The sequence below is a fragment of the Leptinotarsa decemlineata genome, unplaced genomic scaffold (genome assembly GCF_025532065.1).
Source record: "Leptinotarsa decemlineata unplaced genomic scaffold, Ldec_3_MD MMD2_tig00026336_RagTag_RagTag, whole genome shotgun sequence".
Taxonomy (NCBI): domain Eukaryota; kingdom Metazoa; phylum Arthropoda; class Insecta; order Coleoptera; family Chrysomelidae; genus Leptinotarsa; species Leptinotarsa decemlineata.
The window spans coordinates 956272-979220 of record NW_027412692.1 but is presented as its reverse complement, the minus strand read 5'-3'; the positions used below and the strand labels follow the sequence as shown (position 1 = coordinate 979220).

The 22949-nt window shown below is 33.8% G+C and overlaps 2 protein-coding genes across 2 annotated transcripts in view; one reads left to right on the top strand and one right to left on the bottom strand.

Annotated features, from left to right (window-relative positions):
• Positions 1–22949, top strand: part of LOC111505550 (uncharacterized) — a 65643-nt gene that overhangs the window by 31463 nt on the left and 11231 nt on the right. The window lies entirely within an intron of this gene.
• LOC111505540 (uncharacterized) lies at positions 19685–22752 on the bottom strand. The gene is made up of 2 exons (XM_023160370.2): positions 22681–22752; positions 19685–21033 (listed from the first exon to the last, which is right to left on the bottom strand). Exons 1-2 carry the CDS (start codon positions 22750–22752, stop codon positions 19756–19758), a joined length of 1350 nt encoding a protein of 449 aa, XP_023016138.2. The 3' UTR covers positions 19685–19755.

Below are 22949 nucleotides of genomic sequence, written 5' to 3'. Positions count from 1 at the left end.
TGCTATTTGAGTCCGCGTTTCAAAGCTTCAAATTTTTCCTTCCGCAAACTTCCTGTATACTTGAAGTAACTTTGAAGATGTTTCGATTCATAGTGTCGTTTAATGTTATAGTCTTTGAGAACAGCTATGGTTTCATTACAAATTAAACATAGCGCCTTATTACTGGACTCAATCACAAAATACAGAAAGTACCATTTTTCTTGGAACGTTCTGCATTCACTGTCGATTTTTCGCTTCTTTTCCATACTAACAAATCACCCATAAAAACAATAAGTCAAATCAAAATACTTGTATTGACGGGTGTTACTTTATTTCACAATAGACAGTTTCGCTTCCTTTGCCTTTTCTACGCAGACTAACTCGCAGTTGCGCCGCTAGCCTTTTTATATGCAATTATTGCTGCCATCTCGAGGTGATCGGAATACACTAGCTAGAACCAGAACTTTCTCGAACCAACGCGGTAATTCCAAATATTCAATTACGCCTAATGCCACCTAGCGCGTAGCTGAAAAAGATAGTACATAATACCACTACTCACCACTAGATGTCGTTAAGTGTCACAATACACAATAATAATTGAAATGCAAAAAAAGCGTAAGTTTGCTTAGGTCACGCACTTTGCGACTATTCTAGTCTAGAAATATAGTTAAGGACAGAAATTGGCCCTTGGAACAAACTGAAAAAATCATTATGGCCCGAAGGCTTCAAAGTTTGGAGACCCCTGGGAAATACGATCGGTATAGATCAGACCAACATAGAAATTCAAAAGTGTGAAATAGAAATTTTTGCCTCAATTCTAGTTGAGTCGATGCCTTCTTTGGTATTATCTAACTGTACCTCGCCTTCCAGTCAAGAAAAAATCATGTATTTCGTAATTTCGAAAAATATCCTTTTAATCCTTTCGACAAGTCTACAAAACTATTTCAAAGATATCCCAGAACAGGGATATTTTCAACATACAAGCTCCCACTTGAATTGAGAAAAAATATATTATTTATGATTTCATATATACACACCTCCTGTCGACAAGCGGACCTAATACTATTATAAATTATTCAGAAGAATTCAATTTCTATTTATACATATTGAAATAGAGGGAACGCACCTGCTGCCAAGCAAAGGATACGAAGAACTGTAATAATGAATTTCTTTATTCCGAATTCAAACTGACGTAATATTGTGATTTGAACCATGATTGTCGAAACATATCAAGAAAAGTAAGCTTTATGAAGTTGATGAATTTTATTCATGAGCTGATTTGAACTGTTACAATTTAACTAACTTTGATAGTGATGTGGGCTGGCGGTTACTCAGTGGGCGTATTTCAATCTAACGAATTTTTACCATACAATAGGATAGCTGAAGAAATAATTCACGTGCTACATTTTAAAAACTGAACGGGTTTCATTGCAAAAGGTGAGTTGAGTATATTTATCTATTTCGGTATATTAATCGTATTTCAGAGGAAGTTAACTACCTAGACCTGAGTATATGCTCAGTAAAAAAACTTAATGATTGATTTTTTTGCTGTTATCTTTTTTGCAACACTATTTTTGACAGATCATGCGTGAATCGTGTCTTGTGTCATTGTCAAACTTTTTCAGTTTGGTCTATAATTTCACCATGAATCGACTTACGAATGAACAACGCTTGCAAATTATTGAATTTTATTATCAAAATTCATGCTCGGTGAAGAAAGTGCATCGTGCACTTCTTCCAATTCATGGCCAGTTTCGTCGTCCTACTGAGGGAGCTATTCGGAAGCTTGTGACTAAATTTCGAACCCAATATACATTATTGGACATTAAACCACCAATACGCATACGTAGAGTGAGGCGGCTGTATCCGCCAGTGTTCGTAATGACCGTGAAATGTCGATTCGCCGCCGTTCGCAGCAATTGGGCCTCTGTTACTCCACTACCACTGCGAAAGGATTTGGTTGTAAAACCTTATAAGATACAGCAGGTGCAAGAATTGAAGCCACACGATCTCCCACAACGTCTAACATTCAGTGAATGGGTGCTGGCAAAGTTGGAGCACCACATTTTTATCGAAAAATTGTGTTCAGCGACGAGGCTCATTTCTGGTTGAATGGATTCGTTAACAAGCAAAGTTGCCGCATCTGGAATGAGGACCAGCCACAAGCATTGCAAGAGCTACCGATGCATCCCGAAAAAGTCACTGTTTGGTGTAGATTATGGATCGGTGGCATCATCGGGCCTTACTTCTTCAGGGACGACAATGGCCGGAACGTTACTGTGAATGGCGAGCGCTGCCGTGTGATGATTGACGATTTTTTGGTGCCCAAAATGTAAGAATTGGACATGTTTTACATGTAGTTTCAACAAGACAGTGCCACATGCCACACAGCACGCGAAACAATGGCCCAATTAAGAGCCGCCTTCGGTGAACAGTTTATCTCACGTTTGGGGCCAGTCAATTGGCAGCCTAGATCGTGTGCTTTAACGCCTTTGGATTATTTCTTGTGGGGTCATGTTGAGGCTCATGTCTACAGGGATAAACCAGCAACGACAGACGATCTGGAAGCCAATATTGAAGCATTTATATGTGAAATACCGGTCGATATGTTAGAGAACGTGTGCCAAAATTGGACCTTGCGAATGGGCCATCTAAAGCGGGGCCGCGGACAACATTTGCATGAAATCATCTTCAAACAGTTAATTATAATGATCGTTCTATCGATTTCAATAAAGATTTCATCAATTTTTTAAAATTTTTTGTATTGTTTTGAAAATCAAATCCTATACCTCTTAAAAAATCACTACATGGGAAGTTCACTTGAAAAATGTTTTACACATAACCAGAATATCCCTGTGGACGAAACTTCGGAAAATCTGTGGAAATTTGAACTGAATTCTGAACAAATCCATTGCATATATGTGAAGATTTTATTAGATCAATGATCACGAACGAAGAAACCGCCTGGTGACTTTGATGTAATATCTTGCCCGGAATATACCCACATTGGCCAGTTATCAGAAAAAAATGAATGCAACTCCACAAATTCGTCTTTGATGTTGCAAAGTGTACCTAGTTGTTTCATTTCATTTCGAAACTAAAACGAATTTTGAAGGTGAGGAAGTTGACATCTCAATTATATCGATTGAATAAATATCTCTTCTTTCTTATTGAACTTGTGATTCTTTTATCATCACATTTTCATCCAGTTTGATTATTTCTCGAACAATATTCAGTTACAAATGAACGTGAAATGTCATACTATCAAGATGTTGCTTGAATTTTCCATTGCCGACATCCAGGAAAAAATTTTCATGATAGTGCAATGGAAAGTATACTGAAACCATTGAAAGAAACAATATGATTTTCTCAGACAACAAAATATATGGGTTTTTAGTGAGCCAGAGTATAGACTCCAGGAGAATTCAAACAATAACAATCATATATTTTCGGAAAGAAAGTTTCTACTACTTCATCTTGATACAAAAAAATATGGGAATCTTTCAAAGGAAAGAAGCAATCAATTTTGAAAGAAGTAACTCTATAAAAGATATGTAGATCACGCAAAGAAGTAACTTTCCAAACAAATACTATTAAATGAATACTAAATTATACAAAAAACACTTTTCTCTACTCAATTTGTGTTCCAAACATTCGTTATGGAATTAAATCAGATATCATTCACAGGATTTCTACACAGTCACTAAATGAATGGTATTTACTTCACTTACATGGAACACTGTCATCCTGACTGGTAGACATCGATGTTTCGCCGTAAGACACTTGCTTTAGAGCTCTTCAGTATCAATCTGGATAATATTACAAGAATAAAGATATGGATAACATTATAATAAAAACACATGTGAAGGAAAAAAATTTCACTTACATGGAACACTGTCATCCTCACATTGATATTTGTTCCATGTAAGTGAAGTTTTTACCTTTCATTTAGTATACTGTGTAGAAATCCTGTGAATGATATCCGATTCAATTCCATAACGAATGTTTGGAATGAAAACTGAGTAGAGAAAATTGAGTGTTCATATAAAAGTATTTGTTTCGAAAAAAATGTTCTTTCATGTAATTCAATGTGTATATGAAAGTAGCTGTTTCAGAAGGGGTTTTTTCCAGTTTGTGTCTGAGACTTACTTCTCTGCATGATCTACACATCTATGTATAGAGTTACTTTTTTCAAAATTGATTGCTTTCTTCCTTTCTTTGGAAGATTTTTTTAACAGACTGATTATAGACATTTTCCCTTACAAAAACACAATCTATAGCAGAAAACTCAAACCTCACTTATCCCCCCGGCGGTTTGTTGTAAAGCCATATTTTGAAAGAGAAATCGTTTTCCATCTTTCTCTTCATGGCAGTGCAAGATAAAAAGCATTCGTTGTGCTTGTCACGAATTCTTTTTTTTTTAATATGAACACCAATGAGTCATTTTCTAGCTCCCAAGGTCTCCAGATCTTCATCAAAATATACTATTTTCATGGAAACATAAAAGTGGCCCAGTGTGCAGCAAGAACCTCGTACAAATGATAAATAAATCTTATTGTGTTTCTCAGAACTATGATTCAAAAATACACCAAATTAGGTGGTAGTCCTCTTAACAACTTAATCAAGCACTCTTGCATTGATTTGTAGTTCCCAATAATAGCAAGGTTCATCTCATGAGTGCATTATAAAATGAAGAAGAAGGGTGTTAGTTTTTGAGCAGTGGTTGATGGAATATATCATTTTTGTGTTTCGTCATTTCATTATTCTTATTTGTTTGAGTGGATCTCGAGATTTCTCTGTTGAAAATTTCAAGTGGGACACAAACATTTCGAAACGTCATTGGTTGGGATACAAAGAAATCATTATTTTTAATGATACTCCAAAGACCCAACGTACCGCATTCTACGAAAGTAACACTCGATGACAATGGAATTCGTGAAATTTTCTATGTCGTAATGTTTTTACCACAGTTTCGTAAAAGGTTAGCGGTAATTGGATAATAAAAGTAAATAAGCATTGCGTTGGAATTTCATTCACGAAGTACCTCGGGAAGTTAATTCATAAAACTGTAAAGGTCATACTTGAGATATACAATTTTTTCGGTCTTAGATTTAACTTCAAAAGGCGTTTGACAAAATATCACATGAAAAATTTCTACCAAGTTCAAAACAATATGGTGTTACTGACCCTCTCTTACAGATCTTGCTGAAATCGAAATGATGAGCAACTTCCAATTGCATACACGAAAAGTAGTGTCACCCATGCACACCGACGGATCGAAGGGGGGGGGGGCAAAGGGGGCAATTCCCCCCCCAGAAAAAAAATCCCTCAGGGATGTGTGCTTAAGAATTGCAAACTTTCTATTGAAGCGTCAACCTTAAAAAAAAAATAATTTGATGTACGTTCTAATTTTATTTTAATTTTGGCGGTGGTAGTGGCAGCAGAAATTTGCAACCTTGTGACAAAACCATTTCGATAATCGCCATTGCAATTTGTTATTGCTGCTTTGATGAGTTAATAAATAAACTTTCCACACTACATGGTAAAATATAATAAAACATATTTTCCTATATGAATCAAAACGTAGGGTAGACCTACAGGTAAGGTATTTATCTATAACTTGGTGGTTTTAAAAAGTTAGGGGTGAACTAAGAAATCTTGATTGCCCCCCCCCCCCCGAAATCAAGGTCTAGATTCGTCACTGCCCATGCATCTATAATTACGCTTTCCAATATATTTATAAGCGATAATGTTTATGCATTTTGAGTAGTGATAAAAATGGCTCCTGGATCCAAATGAATAAAACTGTAATGTTCTCCATTCGTGTTATGATGAAGCAATGCCTAAAATGACAAAAACACAGTGGAAAAGCTATAAAGAAATACAAGTCTAAATGGTGTCTTTTTCAAATAGTATGTCGACATAACAAAAATATGAAAGTTTCGAAATATACATGAGACCAAAGACATCTATGTTCCTGAACGAACCCGAAGGTGTATCATCAAGATGTCCCCACAAAACCATGGCCTATCCTATATAGTGCGAACGTAAAAATTCCTTTCTCTTTTTGAAAAAGATATGAAAGTTGGACATAGTTGCCGTAGAAACTCATCATCTTCATGAATTTGTATGAATAAATAATAGTCAGACGTAACTTGTCGCCAAGGGAGTGTAGTCGAAGTAAACGATATTGTGCAAATTTGAAGGTGGCGGCACTCTCAAAGGCCAAAAAACCAATACATAGAAATAAACCGGCAGCGAACTAGTCCACGTAGACTAAAGACTTGACGGTTCGTATCGGATTGTTTTTACTAACCAAGTTTTATGATTAGCTGAAGAGTCATAAAATTAAATTTGAAGTCATGTTATGAAGACGAATAAAAACTCTTCAGAAATGGAAGAAGAAGAACTAGGATTTACATTTAAATTAATAAATAAACGGTTAGCAGTTATGGAAAGAAGAAGAATATATATATGAACGTGTCTAGAGGGCCTAGAGGATGACAGCTCGACCAGCTGTCGAAAGCGCTCGCAGATAATTAAATAGAAGTTATAGAGATTCAAATTCAAAATTCATATCAAATTAATCGGACATAGCACACAAGAAAGTGACAAACCATAGACACGTGTTTCGGGCTTTTGGCCCCTCATCAGTATGGTGCAGCCAAGTGTAAGGATGGGCAACAATTGGTTACCAAAGGATAGGAATACAAATTCACAGAGCCACCAGCAGGAGTCAACCGCAAATTTGTGGTTTCAGTTGATAGATCTTGTGTTCACAAGAAAACTATCAAAATCACCACGGAGGCAGCAGTACATACCTGCGTGACATCCGGGTCCAGAAAATTATTCAAATATGAAAGTTATTGAGTGTCTTGATATATAAATAGAAGTTATTTGTATTTCTATCTTTTGGTAACCAAGTATTGCCGATCCTTACACTTGGCTGCAACATACTGATGATGGGTCAAAAGTCTGAAACACGTGTATATGGTTTGCCACTTTCTTGAGTGCTATGTCCGATTAATAACTTCTATTTCTATATCAAGACACTCAATAACTTTTATATTTGTATAATTTCCTGGACATCCTTACACTTGGCTGCACCATACTGATGATGGGTCAAAAGCCCATCACGAAGGAATTCAGATACAAAAATACAGCAAGGACACCCTGTACATATATTGAAACCCACAGCTTTGACCGGAAACAAACAAATAAGAGTGGGAATTTCAAATATTAACATTCTTACATCAAAACACATCGAAATACGAAAAACTGATAACCGATATAGGTTAGAAAGAAATGTCAGATAAAATTAAATGAACATCTGTGATGAAAAAACAAAAAAGGCATGATAAACTAATTATTATTATTTAGGAATGATGTAAAATTCAAAATTTATTATTGTGAATCACTTCCTTAGAAACTGACATCAAGTGATGCTTTTAGAAAATATTGATATTTACATGAAAGTGAGGTTAACTATTTTTGTACGAAACTATAAAATGAAAATGTATCTAAATTTAAGAGCCAATGTTAAATTAGTAGAATAGATAATTTTCCTGAAAAAGAATTTGAAAATTTGTATATGTGAAAATTGATAGATGGTAACTAGGGGAACGAGATAGATTTTCAAATTTTTCATCAACAATGGAATTCTTCTTGAGGCAATGAAAGAGCCGCCACGCTAAATTTCTCTCTCCGTAAAATTTGAAATACATAGTATATAAATTAGAAGTAAACAGAATAGTAGTCAATACTGATTTGTAATAATAAATTCAGTGAAAAAACCTACCTGTCCAGCCAATCCTAGTAAGATATCCATGAGTTCCAGCTTCGCAGAAATATCACACCACACACACACCAGCGTTGGAGGAAAGTAAGGTATTTACCTATACCATTTCTAAATAATATATGCATATATTAATGAAAGTATCCAAGAACTGAACAAGACCCTCAAAATTAAATTCTGAATAAAAAACTCGAGTCTGCAGAAATACAGTGACCTGCATTAGTAAATTGACATTTGCCAAATATGTTCGTGTATTCACTTTGAATAGTTCGTTCTTAGATTTAAGGAATTTTCTATTTTGGCAATTGATATATATAATTTTTGAATTCAACATATTTTTACTGTGATAATTAAAACTGTTCTACATTTTCTAATATCAATTGTGTCTTTTTCCAAATTCATTCACAGGAAAATCTACAAGAAAAGTCAAGTTTGGGTAAGTAATTGTTGTGTTTGTGCCTGAATCCACGTGAGAGGTTGAGAAAAATCTCTATACAGTGTGGTATAGGATTTAAACTCAACATAAGAGTCTAGCCGAGTGAAATTTATATATATATATATATATATATATATATATATATATATATATATATATATATATATATATATATATATATATATTAAAAGAAGTTTTTAAATCGGACATAGCACTCAAGGAAGTGGCAAACCATAGACACGTGTTTCGGGCTTTTGGCCCATCATCAGTATGGTGCAGCCAAGTGTAAGGATGGGCAACACTTGGTTACCAGAAGAAATAAATACAAATGCACGGGGCCACCAGCAGGAGCCATTTGTATTTATTTCTTCTGGTAACCAAGTGTTGCCCATCCTTACACTTGGCTGCACCATACTGATGATGGGCCAAAAGCCCGAAACACGTGTCTATGGTTTGCCACTTCCTTGAGTGCTATGTCCGATTTAAAAACTTCTTTATCTATATCAAGACACTCGATAACCTTCGTATTTATATATATATTTATATATATATATATATATATATATATATATATATATATATATATATATATATATATATATAAATATATATATATATATATTTATATATATATATATATATATATATATATATATATATATATATTTATATATTTATATATATATATATATATATATATATATATATATATATATATATATATATATATATATATATATATATATATAAATATATACAATATATATATATATATATATATATATATATATATATATATATATATATATTCATATATATTCATATATATATATATATATATATATATATATATATATATATATTCATATATATATATATATATATATATATATATATATTCATATATATATATATATATATATATATATATTTATATATATATATATATATATATATATATGCTGAACTGGTTTTTCCGGGTATTTGATCCGTGTATGTGATATTATCTCTAATTTCACCGACATTTCGACAAAATCTCATTTGTCATTATCAAGGTGTGCTGTTACGTGTTCAGAAATTTGTTGACCTTGCTCAACTCACTTCTTACTATAATGGTAAAATGGTATTCGTTATGTGTTCAGAAATAGAGTAGTCCATAAACCCTCTACTACCTACTATTTAAACGTTGTTGAGTTTTACCTGCGTTCTTCTTCTTCTTAGTTGACCTCATCTCCCCGTTAAGGTATTGAATATGAAATCTGAAGTTTTCACGGATAGGAATATGCTGAACTGGTTTTTCCGGGTATTTGATCCGTGTATGTGATATTATCTCTAATTTCACCGACGTTTCGACAAAATCTCATTTGTCATTATCAAGGTGTGCTGTTACGTGTTCAGAAATTTGTTGACCTTGCTCAACTCACTTCTTACTATAATGGTAAAATGGTAAAAGATCGCAGGTAAAACTCAACAACGTTTAAATAGTAGGTAGTAGAGGGTTTATGGACTACTCTATTTCTGAACACATAACGAATACCATTTTACCATTATAGTAAGAAGTGAGTTGAGCAAGGTCAACAAATTTCTGAACACGTAACAGCACACCTTGATAATGACAAATGAGATTTTGTCGAAACGTCGGTGAAATTAGAGATAATATCACATACACGGATCAAATACCCGGAAAAACCAGTTCAGCATATTCCTATCCGTGAAAACTTCAGATTTCATATATATATATATATATATATATATATATATATATATATATATATATATATAAAATCTGTTTTTCCGTTAATTATCTGTCGCCCCCATACGAACGACAACTCTCAAATGTCGAGAAACTTGTGCGAGCTAAGGACTAGCGAGGTCTTACCTTTCAACGTGTGATTCCTAACACGTGATTCCTAAAAGATAAATAAATAAATAATATATATATATATATATATATATATATAAGTTATGTTATCGTTTACTTAAACTATACTATCAATTTGTTTCGAGCCGAATTGAAAATCTTGTAAAATAATTGAAATCTAGACTGGCTTTTCGACAAACTGTTTTTCTCGAGAACCTGCAAATAATGATTCAAATAATAATTCTTATCAAAATTCCCACTCCACTTTATTCCAATATTTATCATCCACTTCCTGACAATGACGTGGCATTTCAAGTGCCTCACAATTTCAATATAAGATTTTTTCATATACATATATAAGGTCTTCCAACAGGAACTTCCTAACTTTTACTATTGATAACGGACATCTTGTTAAAACTACATCTGTCAAATTAGTTGTCATTTATTCAGTCTGTTCTGGGAAACATACCAACGGTCGCCACAACGTCCTACCGAGAGGAAAATTCGCAATGTGGTGGATAAATTTGAGTCCACTAGTTCAGTAAACGATCGACCAACACCCGTACGTCGACAAAATGCAAAATCTGACAAAAATATAGCCGCTGTCTGTGAGAGTGTTCATAAGAATTCGAGGCAGTCGATTTTGCGTTGCGTCGGTCTTTCGCAGACCACAACTTGGCGAATATTGCCTGCACTCGTACAAAATTTACCCAGGAACTGATGGTGAACGATCATAGACAACGACATGTGTTAGCTGAATGGGCTCTGGAGCAGTTGGCAACTGACCCTCATTTTCATCGAAAAATTGTTTTCAGCGATAAGGCCCATTTCTGGAGGAATGGATATGTGAACAAACAAAATTGTCGAATTTCGACGATACCAATCCACATGAGATCCAGGAACGTCCAATGCATCCCGAAAAATTCAGTATTTGGTGTGGATTTTGGGCTGGTCGCTTCATCGGTCCATATTTGTTTGAGAACGACGTTGGCCAAGCCATCACTGTTAGGGGCGAGCACTATAAGTCGATGATTACCAACTTCTTTCAGCCTGAATTGGATGACCTGTACACCAACAACAATGGTTTCAACAGGACGGCGCTATGTGCCACACAGCACATGCCACATTAAATATTTGAGCAGGGCATGGTCATCTCAAGTGCACTGGCCACTGAGATTGTGTGATTTGACCCCGTTATACTTTTTTGTAGGGTTATCTTGAGTTGCAGATGTATGCAAATAAGCCACAAACCAAAGCGGTCCTCATAGTCAACATAAAACCCATGCCATCGGTCAAATTCAGCCTGTTTTATGCGCCAGAGTCACGAAAAATTCGACGTTTCAGATGCGTTCTACCCAGAGAAACCGTGGCAGACATTTGAACGACGTTATATTCCAAACATATTTGCATCAATAGGTCTTTCACCTAAACTCAAAGATAGGAAACGCTTAATGAAAGACCTTATATCAACATTATTGATATATCGAGCCAATACGCACTGTTGGATTACCCGGTAAAACAATTTACCATTTTAGAAATCTCCCAGTACTTCTAACGCAGTTCAGCCGCACGTCACTGAGAACGGCCTTCTACAGAGAAACGGCAAGCCTTTATCCAAACAAGGTAACTACCACCACCTCCGCTTCAGTTTCCGCCCCCGGTCCTTTAACAAAACATCTACCCAACAAAATCCAATGCAAATTCCAACATATTGCATATCACCTATCAAGTTTCCATATCTACATGCATTGAAACTGCACTGGTTTACCATATTCAAACATTCACTTCCTTCATAAATAAACGCGAGACAAATACATGAGATTTGTATTCTCAGTTATTGTTCTTACAATTCTAACACCTGATTTCGTTATGATCGAAAAGGATAATTTTTTCTGCCTCAAGGACGGCACACAGTGGATTATCAATATCAAATCCGAAACTGTTACTGTGATCTGTTCAACAAATGTGTGTAAGAATTTATAGACACTTAAGTTACTATTATTGTCGAAGTTAGTATCAAAAGTTGAAAATATAGAGGGAAATAAAGGGAAATATTTTTTACATTCTTTCAACCTTTTTTTTCCATCCCTTGGTAGGGTGAGATCCAAACCGCAATCTTAAACGGAATCAGAGATCAAAAGATCTCTGATTAATAGGTCATTAATTACTCTCTTCAAAATATTTATCACGATTGCTAACTGTTTGTTTACAACATGACTTCTAGTTCAATGCCTGTAATTTAAAAATAAATGCAAGTTTCACTATCTTCCCTTGAATGTTTTGGGATTTTCGTGTGTTGACAATAAAAGAAAACATGTTAAAAAACCAGCCAGGTATAGTTGAAGTAAATGATATTGTGCATACTTAAAGTGATCGACACTCTCAAAGGCTAAAAAACAATACATAAAATTGAACCGGCTGCGAAGTAGTCCACGCGGTTCGTATTGGATAATTTTTACTCACCGAGTTTTATGATTGGCTGAAGAGTCATAAAATAAAATTTGAAGTCAGGTTACTGTGATGAATAGAAATCGGAAATGCGGGGACAGTTATCGCCGTCGTGTTTAGTTCAGGAACTGATCGCGATTTAAGTATTGAAATTCTATATTGGTGTAGTTATAAGTATTTAAATTTCTATCATCTGTTTAAAATGTGGCGTCCTTGGGCAAGTACTGATAGTAATAACGAGTGTGATAACAACGCAGACTTTTGTCAGTGTAGTGATTCCAATAGCGATGGTGAACAATACGAAAAAGAGATACCAGTGAATACGATTCGGGTGCATTTGAATATTGAAACACAGAGAGTATGTTTCAATGTATATAAGAACCTACATCTCAAGTTTGATTTCGAGGGAAGCAAACTATTACAAGCAACATCAGATTTGACCGAAATTCCTTTCTCAACTGTACGTAAAATAGTCAAAAACAAACCTTAAGAACGCAAAACGCAATGTGACATAAGATTACCAAAACCTTTAGATGTTCATCTAATACAATCATTGAAAAAAACAATATAATTGAATACTTCCGGCCATAACGTGAGCTGCTGACAAAACTCTTCAGAATTGTATAAACTAGGATTTAAATTCAAAATAATAAACAAACGTCAAGCAGTTATGGAAAGCAGAAGAATAGTGGAATTGCGTAACAAATACTTAGGACAAATAACTAAAGACAGACAAATGAAGAAAAGAGAAATGAAACTTTCTATGTTTCTTTACCACTTTTATTTGTAACTAACGTTACTGCAGTTTCATCCTATATGGACATTTTCAAACTTATATAATAAACTTTATTTCGATTATATTTCGATGAATTGAAAAACTTGCCAAAACCGATACTTGATACCAAACAGTTGTTGGACTACAATAGGAATGAACTACGATGCCTAACAGGCCTTCTCACAGGTCACTGTCATTGGAATCATCATATGCAAAGACTTGGACCGTCGGAAGACAGTGTGTGTCGCCTCTGTTTAGAAAATGATGAAACAGCAAAGCACATACTTTGTGGCGCTGGGGACTGAATCAAGTTTTGCACAGCCATACTCTTTTACCATCTGACCTATAAGACCACTCACCATAGAAACTAGTCGGTTTCGTTAAGAAGCTGGGTTTATTTGGTCGAGTTTGAATTGGCGTGAGCCATAATAAACCCTTGCGGGTTGCGATGAAGAGTCGAATAGACTCACTCACTTTTGACCTAATCAACCCAAACCTATATTTCTAAAACAAAGGAAATCAACAAAAAAGTTAATATCAGGCAAGACGTTGAAAAGAAGAGATTCGTTCATCTGTTTTCACCTAGTTATTCGTTGTTACAGTTGAGTTTTTTCCATAGAAATGTAAACGAACATGCAAAAGGTTTTGTTTAGTTTGTCAGTGTGATAATTATATATCAAAAAATGTGTCCATGCACAGCTTTCTCTAAGATCAAAAACTCAGTATTCTTCAAACAATCAACTGAAAAATTAAATGTGTTTACACTTCGCTAGAGATGATTGTACTCTTACTCTGTGGTCTCAAAATACTGTGTATGTGTCGGTATATATTCCCAAAGATCTATCCAATGGTCTCATTATAACGATGGATTGTAGATACTAAACTGGCTTGCTTCACAACTACACAAACAACATTCATTTATCCATTTCATTCGTTGGAGGTACCAGAGGTACTAGCTTACGCGAATATTACATGATTTAACTCGATAAAGTATTATCTTTCATATAACGGTTTAATTCCCTGAAAAACTTTCAGTACAGGGATTTTCAGATAACATTTGCTATAGAAACTAATGTATATTTTTAATTTCAATACACAATTTATAACTAGAAAGTTGCAACTCTACCTTGCGGCTATGGTCCCCTCGAATAGAAACCTATATCATATAGCAAGTATTACAGGCAGTTTTTCATTTCAAAAAATGTGTAGATCCCTAGGTAGAATAAAAAAAACATTTATCATTGCCATAAGAATCCGTCTTTACGAACGTCCAAATATTCGTTGAATATAGTAAATGAAAACGGTGATAATGTTGCTCAAGACTGTAAGTTTGTTAGATGATATTTCCATTAGTTTTCGACGTTTTGAAAGAAATCCGATTTTCTTCAATCATATTTATTGACTAGCCCTTGAGAATCGACAAAACCCAAAAACATATACAATACATAAAAAACATAAGAAAAACATTACACTTTTATGGATAGCTCACCAGTGACAGAGGACTCGAAATTTTTTGACAAACAGACAAAACTAGTAATCAAATTTGTTACAAAATTTATCTATAATAGAAGATAGAGTTATCTGTAATGTGCGAATGGCTAGTTTCTATACAATTCAATAGGAAACGCTATTACCATACTCTTAAATCTATTTCATTGTACATTGATTTTAACATCGATTATGTCATAAAAATCGAGTCGAGAGATCAATCTGTTTCCAGTTTCGGTGGATGTCAGTCAGTAGTTACTTCTTTCAAATTTGTAGCATATTAGACTGTACTTCATGTCGCAACCTGTACACCTTAATTATTTCAATTGTGAAATTGAAAATACAAGTATATTCGTACTCTGTTCAGTTTTCAGTTTTCAATCGACTGAAGTTGATTGATGAACCAATAAATAATGCCTGGTGGGTAGAAATTATAAATTAATCGGAATTAATGATTCAATTTATGTTTTTAATTAAATTATATACAAGAAATGATTACGTGAAATTTTGCAATGATTTCCTTTAATGCCAGTAGAACGTCCCACAGATTATTCTGTATAGTTAAAACTGAAAATGGTATATTCCATCAATGAATAAGGTTATAAATAAACATTTGTTGAAAATTAATTTCGTTTATGAGCATCTGGGATATTAACTTCCAAAAAATGGATTCGTGAAAACCCTATAAATGTATTAGCGAGAGTGATGAAGAAGAAGGGTGGAATAAGGGTGAAAAATTTCGGGGAATGGAGCTTCGTTTATATTCCATAAAAATCATATATCTTGAATATATACCAACCAGCCTGGTGCTATAGTGAAAGTTTTCACGGTTGTTAAAATATGTGAGGTGTTATTTTCCGAACGTTTAGCCATTATGAAATATTCAAGGCTTTACTTATGGGCATCGATTTCATGTGGTTTTACCAAATCCAAAAAATATGTATTTTAGTTGCCATGTGCTAATCCGGATCTGTCAAATTTCAAATATTTTGATTGAAAAACCAGATTATTGTGGACATTAACAAAAATACCTCAAGAAAGAGTTGCTCTAGTTTTACTTTTATATCCCTCCTAATTTCAACTCTCCATTATCTTCACTATCACTATCACACTTCGGATATTTTTTCATTTTCCGGAAAATTCGCTAAATCAAATTGAACGAAACATGATAAAAACCTTATATTTCTGGTAAATATGGAAGATTTGTAACCAGTTATGAAAAGCAAAAATTAATTTTATTTAGTCGTTACCACCAACCGATAGACCCGTTTCAGGATACTTGCCCCATCATCAGTACCGGGCATGGTCTCTTCAGAACGGTGTGGACCGTCTGCGTATCACAACCAAACAAATATAATTCCAACTAGTTATTAACTCTTTCTGCAGTTGATTCAGTGGGATGTCCACTACGCCATATACAGTGTCACCATTAAAGTGCGCACCATATGGAAAACTTTTTTTTCGAAAAGTTTCAATGAAGTTTAACTCCGGCACTTGTTTGTGCTTTAAATTTAACTTAAAATGATGCGGCCAACTGCGACCCACTGACGGTCAGTGTTTGTCAAATTTAACTTTATTTTTGAAAAAAATTGAAAAAGTCCATTTCTAGATCGAATTTAACAAAAAGTTACTTGAAAAAGTTGTGTCTACGGCAATTTTTTATCCATATGCCAAATTTTATGCAACTATGATAAAGTTAACGTTTTGCTAATTTTTGACAGATATCTCCTTTATTTCAAAAAACAAGTTCGGTTAATTGTCATCAATTCATGTATACATAACAAACTCATCATGGAGTTTAACTTTTCTGATAAATTTTTACTTATACGTACATTTTTAGAGAGAAATAAAAAATGTGCTATAAAAATTTCAACATGACTGGTGCAAAGTTTCAACACTTGGCTATTTTCTTAAACAAACGTCAGTACCTTCAATTTTGAAAAAGCAGACACAACTCAAAAACTGCAATAAGTATTAATAAAATTACTAGAGTTGAAATTACATTAAAATTTCAATATTCAGTATTTACAGATTGTTTATAAACACTAACTAGGGCGATAATGGCGAAATTCAGAGAAACAGGATCTGTAGCAAATCAATTTTTTAAGAAAAAACACACTCCAAGTAAATATGATGAGGAGGCCCAACTTAACATTTGTTTAAAAGTTATTGAACACGGGTAAACGAGCATAACTGGTATTATAAAAAATAATTTAATTAAAGAATAAATGTTGGTCTTACAAGCTAAAATTTATTAACACATTAAAAGAACGAGATTTTGATGTCCGTTTGGAATTTTCATTCTGGTTTCAAGAAGAGAGAGAAGAAAATATAAAGTTTCCGTATAAAATTTTATGGACAGATGGGGCAACGTTGGTGAGCTCAAGAAAATCCCAATTTCACAGTTGAATGTGGTGATCAGTATCCCTTTAAAACTAATGTATGGTGTGGGATACTCAACGACCCAACCATTTGGGCCATTTTTTTTAGGGAAAATTTATCATCCGTCGGTTATCTCAACCTTTTAAATAATGAGGTTAGTGAAGTTTTAGATAATATGCCTTTAAATATTAAATACGACCTATGGTATCAGGTTGATGGCGCACCAATACATCACACGGTTGCTGTAAAACAGTCCCTCCAACAAATGTTCAGAGGAAAAGTTATTCGACGTAACTGGGAACATTATTGGCCACCTAGATCACCCGACTTGACGCCTTTAGACTTTTTCTTGTGGGGTTACCTGAAACAAAAAGTGTTCCGAAGTAGACCATTTACTGACAGATACAACATCTGAAAAATACCATTCGCGAGTGCTGTGCAAATATAAATCTCCGATTTATTAAAAATGCAGTTACAGATGTCAGTAGAAGGACCATAATTTGTATTGAACGTGGAGGACGACATACTGAAATGTAGGCTATAAGTGTTTGATAACCTCATTTAGATCAATAAGTAATTTTTTGTACCCATTTGTATTTTCTATAATATTATTGTTGTTTAAAATTTATAATAATAATAGTTCTATCGAAATTATTTGCATTTTTTGCCTCTGCTTTTTCGAAATCAAAGGTTTGTTTAAGAAAATAGCCAAGTGATTGAAACTTTGCACCAGTCATGTTAAAAATGTCCGTATGAGTAAAAATGTATCCATGATGAGTCTGTTATGTATACATGAATTGATGACAATTAACCGAACTTGTTTTTTAAAATGAAAGAGATATCTGTCAAAAATAAGCAAAACGTTAACTTCATCCTAGTTGCATAAAATTTGGCATATGGATATAAAATTGCAGTTGACACAACCTTTTCAAATAACTTTTTGTTAAATTCGATCTAGAAATGCACTTTTTCAATTTTTTTCATAAAAAAATTGAATTTGACAAACACTGAACGTCAGTGGGTCGCAATTGGCAGCATCATTTTGAGTTAAATTTAAAGCATAAACAAGTGCCAAAGTTAAACTTCATTGAAACTTTTCGAAAAAAAAGCTTCCCATATAGTGCGCACTTTAATGGTGACACTGTATATACAGGTAAAAATATATATATATATATATATATATATATATATATATATATATATATATATATATATATATATATATACCATATTTATATTGGGTAAAAAATTGAATGGAAAGGGGGTCTTGTGATACATCTTTTTGAAGCTCCTGACAAATGCTTCATAGCCGCAGAATATAATGTCAATATCTTCAACTACTACAAAATGGCGAAACTTTTGATAATTGCCTGAATACATTGACATTTAACTACATAATATGAGGTAATAAGCTTGAGGTCAGTTCAGAAGATGCTCGAAATGGTTGCCTTGAACTTCTTGACATATGAACAGCCTATCTGATATTTCACGCCGAACATTTTTGAACACAGTAACATCAATATTTCTACAAATATTTATTATTCTCTGCCGTATATCCAATATTGAAGCAGGTTCAGTTTCGTACACCTTTTGCTTCAAATAGCCCCATAAAAAAAATTCAAAGGTGTCAAATCTGGTGAGCGGGCTGGCCATTCTGGCCGCAGTTGTCGGTTGATTGGTCAAACCACCAAAACTGACATAAAAACTTGGCAAGTTGACTTGGGTATTACACCAATAGGTGGTTCCACTTATGTCTCACTTGCGTTTTCGCAGTTATTTTTATTAAGTACATTTCTTGGTTGTTCACATTTTATCTTCAATCGAGTACCGCCTTGCCCGGTACAGACGATGCCCAATAGGCTGAAACAGCTGTCTACCGGTGGCTCTTAAATTTTAATCGGGATATTGTTTCGAGTACAGCAGTAAAAACAATCTGCCAACATTGTCTATGAAGAAGCTGCATATACACTTCCTTTTTTAATGTTTTAAAATTGTGGCATATACAACTTATTTCCGTTATTAATGCAATCTCCAACAATGCACTCAGTAACTAACTAACAATAACAGTTCATCGAAACGTCAAAAGTTATTTTATCATTTCATAGCGGCTTCCCCGATAACCCGCGAGGACCTTAGAAATATATGTGGTTATCACGGGTCTGTGAGGCCACCTGACATCAAAAAGTGCATCTTTGTGAGCATATTCAATGATTTGAATTTCATTGAAGTAATTAGGGAAATAAACAAAATGGGGATGTACAATCAATGAGTTTGTCACCATAATGGCTTATTTATAGGTTGGGATACGGCTTCGCTCAGTTAACTCTGTTTGAATAGTTCTAGGTCTTGGTCAAATTAGTAATCAGCTGGTAAATTGAAAAAAACACGTTATAGGAAAATCTATTCTATCTATTGAAGTAAAACAATCAGGTATACTAAAATATTACAACGCTAATTTTAACATACATCTCATATATAACGAAAGTATACTCAAAAATGAATTCAAAAAACCCACAAAAAAACTGGAAATTCAGGAAATTGCCTGAAAATTCGCTCGTCATTTCATTATGACGGAAAGAAGTAATAAAGATTCAAAAGTCCATGTAATAGTCATCTTCAGTCAACGTGGTACTTTCCAGCGTTTCGTCTTTAACGGCACCGCGTTTCAATGTGATTTCCGACTGTGCTAAAGCATCTACTTCATCTTTGGTACTCTGCAGTAGATCAGACAACAGTATGCAAATGTTTTCATAGTTGAAAGGCGCATCTCGACGATCACATGTTTTTTTAACTTTCTTAGGAGTACTGGTAACTAGCCGCGAAGGCACGTTTTTGGTGCAATCATTCGTTCTGTTTGAGACGCCTGACATCTGATTCATAACATCATCAAAGGTTGAATCACTCAATCTATCTGTGTTATTGTTAACCTCAGTATCCTCAGCATACATTTCTGATATGAGACGCTCTACTTTATCATCATTGCCACTTTTTTCATCTTCGACTACAACACGTAGATCATTAATGGCACTGCAGATGGCATTCTCAAGTTCGTTGTTGTTTTTGGGCGTCTTGCTAAGTTTTCGTAACTTGTCCTTTTGAATTTTTCTGGTCGAATTTTTCATATCCTCTACAAGGAGTTCTTCGATTTTTCTCATAATTAATGATTCAACACGTTTATCCTGTCTTACTTTCATTTGATTCGGGTTATTCAACACATTGGATTGAATTTTTCTGTTTTCTTCAAAGGTGGAATCACTCACTCTATCTGTGTTATTGTTAACCTCAGTATCCTCAGCATACATTTCTGATATGAGACGTTCTACTTTATCATCAATGTCACTTTTTTCATCTTCCATTACAACATGTAGATCATTCATGGAACTGCAGATGGCATTCTCAATTTCATTATTGTGTTTGGGCGTCTTGCTAAGTTTTGGTAATTTGTCCTCTTGGATTTTTCTGGTCGAATTTTTCATATCCTCTGCAAGGAGTTCTTCGATTTTTCTCACAATCAATGATTCAACACGTTTATTCTGTCTTACTTTCATTTGATTCGGGTTATTCAACATATTGGATTGAATTTTTCTGTTTTCTTGGAATTTGACGAACTCTCTTGAACTCACACGATAACCATTATCAACAGCATTTCGTTGAGTGGGTGAGCCTGAAGAGTACCGTGAACGAAGCATCGATGCTTCGTTTTTTCTATTTTCGAAATTTCTTTGTTGCCTTGAACTAGTCTCATCAGGTGCATAAAGATTTGGTGAAATGAAAGGGCGACCAGAGTTGGATCTGACAGTGCTCTGTTGTCTTTCTTCATTAGATATATTTTGCGCTGAACTGTTCGTCCTACATTTACTGCAACAACCCTGGAAAAAGTTGAAATTTCAGACTACCGAACACACAATGTTTAGAAGAGAGGCTGCTGAACATTTTCTCCTACTAATAAATCACAGAAAGAGAAAAAATACATTTTGAGTCTAGGAGTGATTTTTCAGGTTTCTCAGTCCCCGCTTTCTTTATTCAAGCAGAATTTTAATGCAAGCCGTATGATAAGGCTCATAAAATTCCTTCAAAAGATTGTTTTTCCAAAATTGACTTTTTTGTAAATCAGTTATATTCACATTTTCATCAATAGATAACAGATGATTTGAAAAAATAAATATTTTGCTCTTAAACTCGGTAGTTCGTGAACTGTGCATTTTCAAATATTTGAGTTTGTTTCAAATAGAAAACTGTCTCTCATTAGCGATTAGTCAATACAATTCAAACCCTTCAGAAATCTTCTACATCTCCATCCTGGATAACATACATAAATTTCTTTAAAAAACTCTATACAGATGAGCAATTGCTGCAAGAGTAAACTACAGACAAATTTCATTCAAAACAGATGTTTAAATTGACATCGTGTAGCATCACATAATTTTCGAGTATAACCTTCTAGCTATCGAATTATTTTCATTCACTCATGTTGCCATAATTTAAAACTTCAATTAAAAAAAAATTCATTTGTGTAAATATAAAATGACTAGTGGTCCACCTACATTGAAAAATCCGATTTATTTGATTCGTTTGATCTAACCGTAGAAAATCGAGATATTAGTTTCAAAACTGAATTCATATTCGAACGAATAACATATTGATCAAAACAACTTTCCCCAATAAAATTTGTTCGTGTTCTGAAATTTGACAGTAGTTTACGTATGTAACTTTTGCTTATTTCTACATGATGCAGAGATATCCAAATTTTAGGAATTTATCTAGGTTCAAAATGATGTAAAACCTCGTACAGAAAGTAAAATTTTCCGACGAATCGATAATGAAAAAGTTTTCCAACTGTGAAGAACAAATTGAGACTCACACCTCCGCAAACAAAAGTTGTTATTGTGGAGGAAATCAAAGTTTTTCCATCGACCTCTTTTGAAAATTCCCACCTCCTTTAACATATGTCAAGGACGTTTGAAAATAAAGCGACCCAAAAAAAACAAACTGCATTAGATTTTTTTCAATTTTGAAGGCAAAGGCATATTTTAGACCCCGAACAGTTAAAATAAAAAACTGTACAATTTCCTAGCTCTCGGGCTGATAGACAAAATTATCAAACACGGAAAGTTACTGATAAATATAAAATTTTTCTATGAACAAGAGTTTGAATTCCCGCAGTAACTCATCGAGGTGAACTTAAACATTTTTCCTTTCTACATTTAAATAATAATAATAATAATAATCGTCTTTATTGTTACCCAGCTGAAGTTACATACAAATATTTACATAAATTGGAGAGCTAGTTGCTGACATAACAAAAGGCGAAGTTCAACTTAGTTAGCACAAGTGCTAGTGAGTTGTTCTTCCACTCACCCTATGAAGTTCTCTATAGCAATTTTCATTTTTACCAGATTGTGGATAATGAAAATACCCAAGAAACAATAAAAGACAGATACTATTATACTTAAATGAAAAACAGAGAATTTTTTAAATATTTTAACATTCTCAGCCAACAGTATATTGACACTTACCTTACGAGAACTTGCCACCGAGGAGCCTTTTTTGGGACCTGCGGAATCGAGTCGAGTTGAAGATACCTCCATATCTGAAAAAATATAAATTTGCATTATTTGACAATTGTTCTAAATTCATTTATGATAATTATTTCCAAATATTCTCATAGAGAACAGTTACTTTTATAGGAAACTAAACCAAATTCAATGACTGATAACGAACTGTATATATATATATATATATATATATATATATATATATATATATATATATATATATATCAAAT